General features: G+C 34.9%; 1 protein-coding gene across 1 annotated transcript in view; it reads right to left on the bottom strand.

The window, feature by feature from the left end:
• The window catches only part of CTF18 (P-loop containing nucleoside triphosphate hydrolases superfamily protein), a 40,119-nt gene extending 29,687 nt beyond the window's left edge, over positions 1-10,432 (bottom strand). Inside the window, exon 1 of the mRNA XM_089997621.1 lies at positions 9,851-10,432. Coding sequence (XP_089853747.1) covers positions 9,851-10,391 — 541 coding nt within the window. The 5' untranslated portion in view covers positions 10,392-10,432. The remainder of the gene's footprint in view (positions 1-9,850) is intronic.
• Positions 10,433-16,503: the final 6,071 nt, after the last annotated feature.

Here is a 16,503-nt window from a genome sequence, read left to right as displayed (position 1 = left end):
AAAAGACAAAAGCAAAACACAAAAAAGATACAAAAGAAAAAGACAAAAGCAAAACACAAAAAAGATACAAAAGAAAAAGACAAGCAAAAAACAAAAAAAAATACAAAAGCAAAAAGAAAAGGACAAAAGCTAAAAAACAAAAAAAGGTACAAAAGCAAAAAGATAAAATATCAGCTCATTAGGGGCTGACGCCTATTTGGTGAAAAGACTGGAATACCCCTAAGGGGTATTTCGGTTTACATATATATATATATATATATATATATATATATATATATATATATATATATATATATATATATATATATATATATATATATATTAACTATATCTTAACACATATGATACAGAACATCTCATACGATACGAGTATGGCACACTTAAAAATGACAAAAAATTCAATTTTTATGTTTTGGGTTTTAAAGGCTTCTTGAGGGCTGACTTCTGTGTTGCCCCAAAGGAACTATGTTTTTGAAGTCAATAGGTTTGTCTAATACGCCCAAGTCAGCAACTGCTAAGAGTTTTTTATCAAGTTGTACAAGAGGTTAAATGTAATATCGCGTATTTTTGAGATTTTTGAAAATTTGGCTAAGTATAAAAGAAAAATCGGTAGATTCTTGATTTTAGGCCGATGAATTTTGAGTCTGGTCTTGGCACAGCTCTCATTGCCAAGGCCTAAACGAGCCACTTAAAACGTGAGAAAAAGGTTTATTTTCAACCTTTAAATTCAAGCGAAATTCAAGTTTTTCAGACGAAATTTGATTTATATATTGTTGGATGCGTCTTGAAATTCTGAGCGTAACGGTATTTTACTTTTCTGAATTCGGGCTACGGTTGGCCCGAAAATCGCATTTTTTTAAAAAAAAAAAAGTAGTTTGTCGGTTCGGATCCGGATTTGGATTGAACTGGATCCGATGGATTTAATCCAAATTAATATGGATCCGAACTCTATCCAAGACCCATATTAATCTGGATTTGGTTCGGCCCAAAACTCATTTGGATTTTTTGAGATGGATTTGGATCTTGGATCTAAATCCAAATTCATGCCCAACAAATTCCCACTGTTAAATTCATTAGATAGCATTAAATTGAAGTTAATTAATGTTAAGAAGTCTCCCAAGTTAATATGGCAACTTTTGGATGCTTCTAGAAATTTATTAATTAATTAATATTAATTAATTAATTAATTTTATTTAATTCTGAAATTTTATTTTGGTAGTTGTTTAGGACTCTTAGTAGAATCCTTAAACACTTGTGAAGAACTAAGAAGGTTTTAGAAAGTCTATTTAAAATGAAAACTTTGAAAAAGTCAATTTTAGAGTTTCAAAATTTTTGGGAAAGTGGGAGAATTCCAATTAGAGATTAGTGTCAGCCCTCTCTCGAAGGGCTGGATGGATAAGAGGGGGTGGCACCCCATTTTTTCTCTATAAATAGCCTCAAAAGAGAGAGAGAGAGAAAAAAAAGGGAAAAGGGAGAAAGAAAGAGAGAGAGAGGAGGAGGAAGAAGAGGAGAAGGAGATCGTTCTTCTCCAATCATCTGACGTTTTCACTATTGATTTCTATTTCTTTTCGATCTACGGTTAAGGTACAGGTCTTTCTCTTGAATAGAGTGAGAAAAAGAGCATGGAATTTGTATTTCATGCAAGATTTTAGCAAAAACCCATGAGAAAAGAGTAAATCTGAATATTTACTCTAGATTCATGGTTGAGATTAATGTTGTTCTCTTTTTTTAAAATATATGTATATATATATGTATACAACAACAACAACAACAACTACGCCTTCATCCCAAAACCATTGGGGTCAGCGATATGAACCAAAAAAGAAATTCATTTGGGGTCTTCCACATGAATCCTTTTCCTCCAATCATTTCTATCCAATGCCATGTCCTCGGTGAGGTTCAAAGCATTCATATCTTTTCCTATCATCTCCATCCAAGTCTTCCTAGGCCTACCCCGACCTCTTTTAACTAATATATTTTCCCATTTCTCCAACCTTCTAACTGGAGCATCATTAGGCCTTCGCCGAATATGTCCAAACCACCGTAAACGATTCTCTCGCATCTTATTTTCAATGGGTGCAACACCTACCTTCTTACGTATCTCCTCGTTCCGAATCTTATCTTTTATTGAATTTCCACACATCCATCTAAGCATCCGCATCTCACCTACACTCATTTTTTGAATATGATGTCTCTTGGCAGCCCAACATTCCGAACCATATAGTAAAGCGGGTCTAATAGTCGTCCTATAAAACTTTCCCTTCAACCGCAATGGCATTCTACGATCGCACAGCACTCTAGTTGCACTTTTCCATTTCATCCACCCAACCTTTATCCTATGATTTACATCCCCATCAATTTCTCCATACTTTTGAATGATGGATCCCAAATATTTGAAATAATCATTCACCGGTATTTCTTGCTCACCGAGCTTCACTACACTCCCATCACTACTTCGTTGCTTACTAAACCGACATTCCATATATTCCGTCTTACTCTTACTCAACTTAATTCTCATTATCACAACTTTTTTAGCTTCCTTCTTTGTATATATATATGTATATATATTTTTAATGTACCGCAAATCTATGGAGTTGGATCGATCTGCCATGTATTTACCATGCGCAGATGTGGTCCAGATCTAGTGTTCTAAGGTTTGAAGAAGAAAATAAACATGATGCGATCTATATGCAGTTAAAAAAAATTGTGCATGCTTATTGTTTGATAAAACAGAAATTTTGTTCTTGAATAATGCTCATGTATGAAAAACATATATTAATGCATGTTCCATGTTAAGTTTGATATTTTAGATCTATGTGAACTCTTGAATGTAAAAAAGCAGTATACCTATGTTTTTTGATGATAAATCTGTTTAGTACATGCATGATTGAGTTTGATTGTGCATGCATACGAGTACAAGCTGTTCATGCATGTACATTTGACAAAGATTTAAAACTATACATATGTGTTTTGTATCAAGGTGTGCTACAGCTGGGCAGCAGGCTTGGCTTTGCCAGGCCCAGTCCAGCCACTCGGCTGGATTGGTACAGGCCTGGCAGATCAGTCTACATGATTTCAAAAAAAAAAAGGAAAACATGTCTAAATTCCTGTACATTACAGCTTTTGCTCACGTTTTATACTTGTTACTGGGCGGACTGGCAGCCCAGTCGAGTCACACTCGACTGGTCTGTTAGGCTCTAGCAGACCTGCACAGGTTCAGCCTGTGCAGGGTATTAGCCAAGTTTTTCTAAAAACAAAAAAAAAGAAGAAATTATTTGATGGGCTGGCTGGGCAGGCATACACTAGTTACAACAACTATTAGTGACATACATCCAAAATGGAAGGAAACCCTTCAGGTAGTTTATCCTTCCTGTATCTATTAATACAGGAGGAAGCCATTTTAGCCGGTCTATAAGCAGTGAAGTTGCTTAGCCTAGAGATATATTTGCACTTGAACCGCTGACGATAATTCTAAGATAATCTATGCGAAATTGGGAATTTGTAGTAGTATTGAGTCTATTGACTATCAGGCTTGTATCTCATCTTGGAAGGAACAACCCATGGTTATAAGTCCAGCCTAATAACAAAAACTGTGTGGAATCCAGAAGTGCAAATGTCAACCTGCCACTGATATGTATATATAGAGTAGATAGAAAGAGAGAGCCAACCAAGGTTGGGAGGAGCCCACCTATTAGTGTAAAACCACCACCGAAGAAAGGTTGGTCCTGCAACCAACTTTAAAATTCGAATAATTCTCTCACGAACTGCATTGAGAGTGCTTAGCTGAAACCACTAACTGTAGCAGTTATTAAAAAAAAACAATCTTGTTCATGTATTCCCAGATAAACCTGATGGTGGTTTAATATGTGATTAGCCAACATTGATATATGCACCTATCCATGAATGAATAATGACTCCATGAAATGCATTAGAAGGATATGAGGGTTGAACCATCTTCTCCCAAAATAGTGTGCAATCTGAATCCAAAGAGGAGCCACAAAAGTGCATGATGTGAACAGATGATCATGAGACTCTTCATGGCATTGGCATAGGTAGCATTGATTCAACAGTTATACCAAGTACTCGAAGGCGAGGCTGGGTTAGAAGCCTATCACTTAGGGCCAATATCAGTGTAAGTGTTATGTGAGGGAAGTGGCCTGGGATCCAAATAAAAGAGGAGAATTCAAACTGATTACCTTTTGCACGCACTTCAATCCAAGCTTGCTTAGTTGAAAGGTGTGTTAACCCTTCCCAAGTAAGAGTGTCTGGCTGATTAGAGAATGCGAGATTAGAAGGAATACAGTTAAGGCTTTGATTCCTGATTTGCATCCGAATGCAACAATGAGCAAATATACTTTGCAGTAAGGAAGCAACTGCCTGGCAAACTAAAATGAACCGAAGTTTTTTATAATGATTGGATGATAAGTGGACGTCCAAAACAACGGCTAGAGGATAAGAGCCAAGTCAAGGATCGAACTAGAATTCCATAGAGCGTTCATGTCCAATTTGCCATTTGGCATGTAGTTCTATGATGTTGATACATCATTTTATGCTTCACCAGCCATAACCGTGAACACCACTGCAGACCAAAACCACATTCGGTGTGAAGCTTACAAACAGCCTCCCATGCCAAGTAAATAAAACTTGTGAGAGTGGGAATCATTCCAAAGAAATCTCCTCATAATACCTTCCATAATGTCAATTACTTTGGCGGGCAACTTAAAGCATATCATCCAGTGAATAGGAAAAGATGCTAACACAACTTTAATGAAAATGATTCCACCAGCCAAGGAGAGGAGATGGCCACTCCAAGATGCCAAGGCAGATTGAAACTTGCCCAAGAAGGGTGAGCATAGTTGAGAGGAAAGCTTACCTGCAAATATAGGAACGTAAGGTATTGAATGGGAAGAGTGATAACGTTCTAATTCGTAAGCCGCCAAATACATTGTATCATGTAGTTATTGGACTTGAAAGAGATAACTACTGATTTTCGAGATTCACTTGAAGACCTGACTTTGCTTGAAAGTCACATATTATATGAAAAAAAAAAAGAGTTATCAACTGAATGGTGAGATCAGGGTGTGAATCTAGAAATTTAACCCGTGTTTTGTTACTTGAACAACATGTGATTGTTTGCCTAATGAAAACAGTCTGACGTTGTCCAGAATCATACATACCAATTATGCCTATTGAGCTTGAATAGAACTCAGTTTGGTATGCAAAATTTCCAGATTTATTTATTGTAAAAGCTTTGGCTATATGCATGCTAAAAATTGAAATTTTTGCATGCTTGACTTGATATATTATGTTTGATCAAGATATTGTTGCATAATTGCTTTCACGTGCATATGCATACATGAAATTGATATGTTATTGCATGAACATAATTACAAGAGTGTTCACATGTTCTAATTGAGATGATTCATGAATGAAAGCATGTATGTAGAATGATTACATGAAAGCACATGTGCATGAATAGTGAACACTTGCATATGAATGTTGTAGTTCATGCACATTGTTAAATTGGCATATATGAATGTGCATCGAAAAGCACATTGACCTCATTGCATATATGGCATGTGGTTATAATTTTTTTTTTGCATATGATGCATCGATGATCAAATAATAGATCATTATGGGTTGTGTGGGCCTTGAGCTTAGATTGTTCCTTCTTTATTTGTGATAATGCATCGCAAAAGTCACATTAATATTGTTTCACTATATTGCATTGTTCTATGTTTTTCACGAGTTGTGGTCTCATGATGAACCTCGCATTCGGATATGCAAACTTGTGTTACTAATTTTGCATGTTGAATTGCAAATTTATGAATGATATTAATGACAAGATAAAGAAAGAGAACAATGTAATATACATTCTGAGATATCCCGTCTTTAGAACGGGACTCTAAGAGTTGTGGTTTTGGAGAACCGTGAGGATACTAAAACTCCGTGTGTGTTGTTGTTACCCCTGAACCCAATATTGAGGCTCTTCTCCTAACCATCGTTTTAGGGAGAATATGGCATTTTACCTGTGGAGGTGTGTAGATGCAGTTGTTGTTTTGGTATACCAAGAAAGTGACACTTGTAGATATGAAAATCCTTGGTGCCTCGACATTAGATGTGAAAGTCTAATGTTCTGAAGGTCGTTTCGATCGAGGGCTAAATTTGGAACCCAGTAATAAAATGCAACTTGTGTGCTAAGTTACCCTGAGAACCCTACTTAACCTCAGAAATTCTCATTCGTTTGAAGTATCCGCGAGCAACAATAATAAAAAGATGAACCAAAATTGTTTGCATTTAATATGGTCATGATATGGAAAAAAAAACTTTGATAAAGAATAATAATTTATTCATGTATATGCATAGAAATCATGCATATTTCTGATATGCATTAGATCATGAATATTTACTTATTCTCTTATTCATGTTATATGGGTGTTTGCATGATATATGCTTTTTATTGCATGAGTACATGTCTTTATTGCATAAGTAATGTTCCCTATTGATAATAATTGTTCTTTTTTGCCTTGTAATTGTTCTCTATTGCTTAAATGATTATTTGAATTATGAAATTGTCATAATTGCATCCCTCTAAAATATTGTATAAATCTTATCTATATTCTTTTTACTTATTTGTTTCATCAAAGAGATTCGTACACATAATTCTTTACGAGAGAACCATGTGATTGCTTGGCAGATTCTTTTGGTGTATAAGATCCCTTCTAGTTGTAGATGTGTTGTAAATGTAAAGGCCCTGGGTCTCTAAAAATATTTTCGCACTTTTTTTTTTAAAAAATACTACTTGTTTACGGGTATGAGTTGGGGTCGTTACATTAAACCTCAAAATATTGTGTAATTTATTACTGATAATGCAACAAATTATAGGGCAATAGGTAAATAATTGATAGAAAATTTTGGGTCATTCTTTTGGACCCTGTGTGCTACCGATTGCATAGACCTCATGATTGAGGACATCGGCAGAATAGATGAGATAAAGTAACAGTTGAATCCTGCCAAAAATTACTAAATTTATTTACAATCATGCAAAGGTTTTGAGCTCAATGAGAAAGTGCATAGGTGGTGTTGAGTTGATTCATAGTGTAATTACTAGATTTACTACAATTTTTTTGATAATGCAAAGTCTAGTAAATAACAAAGTTGCACTAAAAAAATGTTTTCATCAAATGAGTGGAATGCATATCCCCATGCACACAAAAAAAACCCAAAGAAATTGTAGATATTGTATTCAAAAGTGAATTTTGAGATTCATGCATAAAGTTGTTGAGAATAGCTATATCTTTGGTGAATGTGCTTCGATCGGTTGACAGTGAAGACAGATCAGCTATAGGTAATCTCTATAAGGACATGAATAAGGCAAAAGAGGCTATTAGAGGTAATTTGAAAGGGAAAAAAAATTGTACATACATATATGAAACATCATTATTTATAAGTAGATTGGACAACTTCATCAACCTCTTCATGTTGCGACATATTATTTAAATCATGCATTTAGATACTCTTCTATGTTTAAAATTGACAGGGAAGTCAACAAGAGACTTTTGGATTACATCAAAGGTTTAACACTGATTATAGCATTCAAGATCAAATTCATAAAGAAATAGAAACTTATGATAATGAATTGTATGATATGAGGAGACCTGCAGCAGTGCAAAACTTTGCCACAATGCATCCAAGTGATTTATTTTGTATATTTTAATTTTAATTTCATATTGTTATTTAATTATAATGTATTGTATAACTGTATATGTTATTTCTTATTGATTTCTCATTTTCTTGTTTTTTTCATACATATGGTGGGCTAGGTTTTGAAATGGTGTTCCAAATTTAAAAGTTTTTGTCATTCGCATTCTTAGCCAAACATGTAATGCAAGTGGATGTGAGAGAAACTGGAGTGTCTTTTAGCAAATTCATACCAAAAGAAGAAATAGATCAGAGCACAAAAGGCTACATGACCTCTTCTACGTTCGCTACAACTTACAACTGAAGCAGGGGTATATAAAATTATAAAGTTTATTTGTCATTTTCATGTATTTATTTAAGGGTTTTTTATATCATTCAAAACCTGACTAATTTTAATTTTTTTATGTCATCTTTTTAGGCAAATCAAAAAGTTATCATCAAGGAGACACAAAGAGCAATTTAATCTCATCAGTTTAGAACATTTTGATGAATTGGATGCATGGGTTGAAGAAAAAACAAAAACTTTTTGAACGAAGAGAACATTCAATGGATTAACGTGGAAAAAGCACATGACGTAGATGATGAAGACCTCACGTATAAGGTAAAAAAGAAATTGGGGACAAGAGAAAGAAGAAAAAATAAATAAAAACCTTGACAACTATGTGCCTTCGGCTTAGGCATGAACAACCTAGGCAGCCTAGGTAAAAAAACAGGGCCCTACCGCCTAGATCAATAAGCCTAGACAGTGGCCTTATGCCTAGCCAGGCTAAGGGCAGCTTTTGACAACTAAGCATCGTGTAGCATCAAAACAGTGATCGATGTGACGAGGACACAAACACAGGTAGACATAAACGAACTTCAAGCTATGATCCTTAACAAATGATCATGACTCATGGATAAGCAATCAACGCATAAACAAGTAATTGATGCTTCCATGTGCTTGTGGAGACTGAAGCCTAAAATAACATCCTAAGGATCACCAAGGGTGCAACTGTGAAGCCTTGGCTTGTATTTCGGTTTTTTGCCTCCTTTAAGTGTTTTTTGATTTTCAAGTGACCACCTTTTCTTATTGTCATCTCCTAATTAATAAACCGTCTATTTGGAAGTTGTTTCGGTCTTTGTAATTGTTCTTTCATCCTTTCTTGATTGAGTCCCCTTTGGCATTTCTTCATGAGGAATCTTTGGTGTATGCTTAATTCAGTTCTCTCTTTTTTTTATAATTCTTTTAACAAAGAAAAATGTGTCTGGTGTTGGAACCATATCATGAATATGGCAAAAAAGGATGAAACAAAAGGGAGATGTCCTGCTTATGGAACACCATATGACAACGAGAAAAATTTTCATAAAATTGCTTAATCCATGGTTCAAATCATTTGGCCTTTTCCACTTCTAGATGTAACCCATGGGATGCGAATGAAAATGAATTTCTGTGACTCATGGTTATAGTCATGAATTTTCATTTAGTTTGAGAGAGACAAAATTTACAGAAGTAAAAGTCTAACGCATCATAAGGACGTAAGCATCTCATCAATGTCCATGTGATTCAGAGTCAGACGCTGTTAAACAGTAGGAAAAGAAAAGATAGATGCACGATAATTCATCCAGACACATGATTGCACAAAGAACTATGCCTATAGATGCTTGTTGGCATCTTGTATGACAATGGTGGCTAGACTCCACACAGTGGTCTTGCCCCACTCAAGTGGGAAACAGGAACCATCATTGACTCACGTCCAGTTCAATAGAGGATGCCGGCTCCTATATGTGAATCAATTGGCTCTAGCAAGGTTTCAGGCAGGAAAACCCAGCCTTAGTTTAAGATCATATTTCCATAAAAAAAATATAAACCACCATAATCATCAACATAATGCCATGGTCATGTCTTCTATATAGCTCGGAAAAAAGTCACGGTCGCTCCATAGAATAATGATTAGTTACTAATACGTTCCTAATTTTCTCATTAACTAATGCTATTCACATTGATCATGTTTCAGATCTTAGTAATGCTCCGCACCAAACAGGGCAAACAGAAGAAACAGGTTCGGAACTCTAGAGAAGTATACAAAACACGTAATCAACAACACTTGCAAAGGAACTGCCCAGGAAAGAAGTGACACTGATTTGAACAAGAAATTACCAAAACACCTACCTTTCTCCGGTCTTCCACTCGAATGCAACGAAAAGCAATCGCTCTTCTCGCTCTCGTAAAGCCTCGCATAAACCCTAGATCCATCCGGCCCCGTCAACGGCACAAAACCCCCTTCGATGTCCGAAGCAAACCGGCACGGTAGGTTCTCCTCATCACTCGCAACCCCTCGATCGGTCAAATTCCCGCTGGAATCCATCTCAATAACATCGTGATCCGGCAGGTTTTTGGCAAGGCGACCACCACCGGAAGACGTCCCCCTGGGAGAGTACCGAAGCCAATCTTCTTCGTCCTCCGGTGGATCGCCTGCATGAATTGGCGATCTTATCCGCTTCTCGGAGATGACTCCGGCATCAGAATCGATGAATTCCGGTTGGGGCCGTTTCCTGGGTGCCTGAAATCCGGCAGTTTCCGTGGCCGGCGACGAGAAATGGTCGGGATCGTCTTCTTCGGCCTCCTCTTCTGGTGCTGTTGCTTCGTGTAGCATGGAATTCTCGAGCCATTCGAGCTCGTCGGAAAGGGGAAAGTCGGACTCCATCTCCATTAGGGCATGTCTCGGAGGAGACACGGACGGCAGGAGCCCTAAGGGAGGGTCTTTATAGGGAGACGCTTGGCGGGAAAGATGAATCCGTCGTTGGAGGAATTAGAATCCCCCGCCCAACTCAGAAATTTACAAGAATATCCACCTCAAAGACCAAGGGACGTTGCTTTTGGAAGAGAGAAAACTCTGGTAGGAAAAGAAAGTTTTGCTTAAAGAGAGTTTTTTATGTGCTAAGTTTTCCAAATAAAATTTTTTTTTTGTGTTGCATGAAAAAAATAGTAGAAAAATGTGAAAAATGATAGCTGAGGAGGTGGGTGGTGATGGAGATATGGTGGGTGGTAGTGGTGGTGAGCTACGGTGAGATGGCTATTGGGGAGCGTAAAAAAAAAAAATCTTAGTAGAAACTATTTCAACACCTCCCGTGGAGGAATGTTTCTTATCAAAAGGTTAAATTTTTAGAAAAACTCTCTTAGTTAAAAAAATATCTCTTGTTTGGAATGATCAAAAAATTTGTACTGGTTTTTCATTTTGCATCACTTTTCCTACATATTTCTTGCTTCCAAACGTGGCCAATATAATGCTAACTCAAAAAAAACTTTAAATTAATGATAATGTTTTCTTTTTTTTTCTCTTTAATGTGCTTATTAGAACATCAACCAACGAAAACAACCATGAGCGAATTTGCTATTATGTTTTTTATGTGCCGAGAACCGGGCCACTTCATGGACCCACCCCCGAGGGTGGGGCCCACTATCACTCTATCTTTTTTTTGGAAAATTCAAGGGAAAAAAACTATCAAAGACCGCACCATGGCTGGCCTCCAATTGACACTTAAGGTCCCCTTGCCCACTAGGGAGTACACCTAGCTTCGACCTTGAGGCAAGGGATGCCACTCGTGGATTTCAAACTTGTGACATCATGTCAACTTGGTGACATTCACAAGTCATCCATACCAGATGAGTGAAGCCATTGTGAGCCACGATCACCCTGCCTTAAGTTGCCCATCTTTCAAAGCTACAAACACAACCAGACCGCTAACAGGGTTTGATCCAACACTTTCATCTCAATGCCTTCACATCTATCTCGTTGGCTAGGCCGACGACCTCACATGGAATGAATGTATGAAAATATGAACCCAAATCCAAGACATTTGGGGACCCAATTTGTTGGATGAAAATTTTGCCTGTAATTCGTCCAAAGTTCGCCGACTTGTTTTTTTCAAACATTATCTTCTATTGAATTATTGTTTTCAACTCTAAAAAGGGTTTGATTGTTAAAATTTTATTTTATTTTTTTTAAACTTACAAGTTCAAGATTTTGGGTCATTTCTTGATCATCAGACATACACATCACGTTGTACATATTTATTTTTTCTGAATTATTATCCATGTGATAACATCATGAAAGTTATTATGACTTAGAAATACTAAAAAAATATATATTCTTTTAAAGTAGATGTCTAACAACGAGTCTAGCGAAACACACACAATAGCTATGCTAAGCATGAGACTGCCTACTGACGTTGAAAGGGTGAACCCCAAAACAATCCGTAAAAGAATAGCTAATAGGAGAGGAGCACTGTAAACACCCCAAATTTTCACTGTCATTCACAAACACCTGCCTCCTGCCACTGGGACCCACTCTCTGAAGTCTTCAAAAGACCAGTTGGTTGTCAGTTGAACCAGGGCTATTCGGAGCCCAAATTTTGCATCAAATTCCAAAATTTCATCTTGCAATCAAGATTCAATCTCTATTTTGGCTCATATTCAATCATCATTTTTTGTCTTTAAATAGAAATGTTTAAATCTTTATCTCTCCTAGGGGTTCGGGACTTCAAATCCCTTATCTAGGGTTTGCCATTTGCAATCATTTCATAACATTTCATATCATTTTATGTCATTTCATTACATTGCATGGCATTTTTGAGATCCAGCAGTCTGGCTTTTTAAAAATCTTTTAATCCAGATTCAAGTTTTAAAATCATATTCCAAAATCAATTTCAAAAACCTAGGTTTTTAGATCAATATTTGTCTTTTGTCAACCCTCAGGATCTTATATTTCAAAATATTTTCCTTAGAAAGTGAACTGGATTCGTTTTAAACTCAATTTTTAATCAATCTCAATTCTCATATGAGACCCATATAGGTGGTGTCGCTTCTAGATTCCTTAATTTCTCAAATTTCAGAGTCCTAGTCAGATTAGGACTCTGTATTTTCACATTTTAAAGCCTTTTTCAAAATCCCATTTTTTTTAATAGAAATTGTCTATTCCTTTCATTTTGGCCAAAATCTCAGAGTCTCAGTCGGATTAGGATTTTTTTTCAGAGTTTTCATCGGATCAGGACTCTACCTTTCACTTCTATTTTTATCTATTTTTGAGAAAACCTTTCAAAATCTTTTACATTGGCCAAAAATTTAGAGTTTCAGCTGGACTTGGACTTTGTCCCAGAGTTTTAGTCGAATTAGGACTCTATCTCGATTTCATCCTTTATTCCTGTTTTTCACTTGTTTTCAAAAATCTTCTCACCTGACTTTCAAAAAGACAAAAATCTTAGAGTTTCAATCAAACTAGAACTCTATCACAGAGTTTCAGTCGGACTAGGACTCTGTCTTTCACTACTTATTTTTAACAAATATGTCAAAATCTTCTATTTTGGTCAAAGTTCTAGAGTTTTAATTGGACTAGGACTCTATTTCAGAGTTTCAGTCGGATTAGGACTCTATCGCTCATTTCTATTTTCACCTATTTTCGAGAAAATCCTTTAAAATCTTTCGAAAGAAATCAGAATTTTAGAGTTTTAGTCAAATCAAGACTCTATTTTAGTTGGATTAGGACTCTAACCCTGACTTCATTTTTGAGAAAATCTTCCAAAGACTTCTTCATTTATCTTTCAAACAATCAAATTTTAACACTTTATTGTAGAGTTTCAAAATTTTAGGACTTTGCCTCAGAGTTTCAATCGGTCCAGAACTCTACTCTGATATCCTTTTTTTACTTTATTTTCACTTGTTTTTGGAAAACAGATTCAATTATAAGAGTTTCAAAATTCTGGGACTCCATCCTACAGTCCCAGCTGATTAGGACTCTGACCCCAGTCTCGTATTTTGTTCATTTTCACAAATCTCTGAGAAGATCTTTCCAAATCTCTTCATTTGTCTTTCAAAAACCCAAATTTAAGAGTTTCAAAATTTTAGGACTCTGTTCGAGAGTTTCAGTTAGTTTAGGACTTTGTTTTCAAAACTTCTGATTCTCATATGGTGATTTCAACTCCGTTTTAAAACCCTTTTTAGTATTTATTTCAACTTTTTTAAAACCCTAACCCTTTTTAGTATTTATTTCAACTTTTTCAAAACCCTGGTGTGGAGCCACACAGTTGGCGCCACATCTGAGAGAGTTTCAATCCATTTAAAACTTTAGTTGATTTAAAACTTCGGTTTTATTTTCAAACTTAAAAAAAAAAACTTTCTAAAATCCTTTATTTCAAAAACTTGATTTTCAAACCAGTTTTCAACTTTCTCCAAGTAGGGCCCACCCTACAGGGGTACAAAACCCTAATTTTCAATTTCATTCTGTTTTACATCTTCCATATTTCAAAAATACAAAAAACTATTAGTTAGTTTAGGTGTCCTTTTGAAGTTTCTGAAAAAAAAATGTTTTTAACCCCTTTATTTTCAAAGTTTCAAAATCGTTTTCTGAAAAAAAAAATAAGGGGGGCCCACATTAGGTGGTGCCACATTCAAAAGTATTTTGGTAAGTTTAGGATTAACTAGTGTCCTAATTAGGTTAAAATCAAATTCGATTTTAAAGCCTCACTTTTATTTTAAATTTTGTTTTTATTTAAAGCTTTAAAAAAACAAACGTGGGCCCACAATAGATGGTGCCGAATTTGGATTTGTTTTAATTCAATTAGGCTAATTAGAGTCTAACTCAGAAGGTTGAAAAGTCAAACACAGCTGGACCCCCCCCCCCCTCCTTTTAATTAACTCAATTAAGAAAGTTTTAAACTAATTAGAGCTCCTCCTTAATTAATGTATTGAAAAACTATAAATAGGGGACTCTAGGGGGGATCAACCCATGTTTTTCTCACCCTCTCTCTCTCTCTCTCTCTCTCTAAAATTCATGGCCCTTTCTCCCTCAAGCCTTCCTCCTTCCTCTATTGTTGCAGTCCCCAAGGTGAGTCATCTTCTTCTTATTCTTCTTCTTTATTTTTTATTTTTATATTTTTGCCATTGTCGCCCTTTTAGCATATTTTTTGCTTATTTTTATTTTAAAAAAAATCATGTGAGGGCCTTAAGATGGTGATCAGCTGATGTTTGATGGTCTCTTACACATTCTTAGTCCATTAATCATATTTATTTTTTATTTATTATGTTAAACGCCCCAAGAAGATTGGGATTCGACCGTTCAATGGATCAAATCCCTCTTTTAATGGCTAAATCAAATTCCAACTGTGTTTTCTCTGATTTTTTTTGTTTATTTTATAATATTAATGTTTATTTCATGTGTTCAAGCATCAAAACATGATTCATTGCATTATTTGCATTTTTTAAGGTTTTTACATGCTTAAATTAGGTTTATTCATGTGTTTTATTGATAATATGTGTTCTTGATTCCGGGCATGCGGGAATAATGTTATTTCATGTTTATTTTTCTGTCATTAAATTTTGATTTTTTTAGGGTTGAAGCATGCATGTGTCAGTGACTTTTCATAAAAAAATTAAGTTATTTTGAGTTTTGTAACTCTGCTAAAAAAATAAAAAACCGAACACTGGTCCTGGTACCATGAAAACATTATACAAAATCAATACAGCTTGCCAAAGCAATATCTCCCTAATCGAAGATTTGATCAAGAATCTGTAAGTTGCAGCATGTTAGTTATTATGTCTAGTATTTTTTGTAAAATTCTCATATTTTTTTATGGTTGATGTCTATTTTTCCTCTCTCATAAAATATAATCTATTTTACAAAGTTTGTTATGCCTTATTTAAACCCTCGATCAACTTGTGCAGATTGTAACTCCCTCATCAAAGATCTGATTCATGATCCGTAAAAAAGAGTATCTTAGTCCATGTGTTTACTGTCATCTTAAAAAAAATTATAATTTTTAAACATTGTTTTCTATATTTTCCTATACCCAAAGCTGGATCTGTTTATTTCAACTCGTTACGTACAAGCCAGAATCAAGTGTATATTGCCGGAACGATATCTCTCTAACCAGAAATGATTTTTCTGATATTTAAAAAGGAAATTTTTTGTTTTATCTGTCTAGTATGTTTCTGTAAATTTTTATAAATTTCTATGGTAGTTTGATACCCGATATAGGTCTGACACTCTGACAGATATGTGCCTACGGGCAAAATTGCATATTTTTATGTTTTATTCAATTTTCATATTAAAATAATGTTAAAATTTCTATTTTTCAGTTCTATTTAAATTTTAGGGTTATTATAAGTGTTCATGTCGATTTTTTAAAATTTTTAAATTTATTTGGTGGGTTATTTAGCTAAATCACAAAAACAAGATGCCCGCGGAGTCCTGATTCAACTGAAACACATGAAAAAATTGTTATTTTCATGATATTTCAATTTTTTTATAAAACATTTAAAATTTTTAGGGTTTAATCATGTTTATAATCATGCTAGGGTACTTCATACCCAATTTGGTGTTGATTTGAATCTGTTTGATCCTTAAATCAAAAGCTTTACAAAAATCTTTTCTGAAAACCCTGATTTAAAGGCCATAGTCTTGTTTTTAGGGGTATTTTTGTTATTTTTCCTAAAATTCCGAATTTCAAAGTTATTTTTTATTTATTTATTTAAGTTTATATCATCTTTTATTGTATTTATTTCAGACAAACATGGGAAAATGCTTATATCTAAATAAATCCAGTAATTTTCATATATTGTTGGATAAATCCAGAAAAACTGACATATCTTCACTAACAAGTTTGCTAGTTTTGTAAGGACATTCAAGAGTGTATTTTCTTTTATTTATTTTTTTCCTTTTCATGTAAATTATAATTGTAAACATTTGGAATAAAAAATTATTTTTCTACTTAGAATAGGGTTGCATCGCATATAGTTTATTTCTTTAAATAAATGTCAATGTTGAATGG

This window comes from Nuphar pumila, chromosome 2 (assembly GCF_984573655.1).
Source record: "Nuphar pumila chromosome 2, dmNupPumi1.hap1.1, whole genome shotgun sequence".
In the NCBI taxonomy this organism is placed as follows: Eukaryota; Viridiplantae; Streptophyta; class Magnoliopsida; order Nymphaeales; family Nymphaeaceae; genus Nuphar; species Nuphar pumila.
The sequence above is the reverse complement of the archived record's forward strand: the minus strand, read 5'-3'. Positions and strand labels throughout refer to the sequence as shown.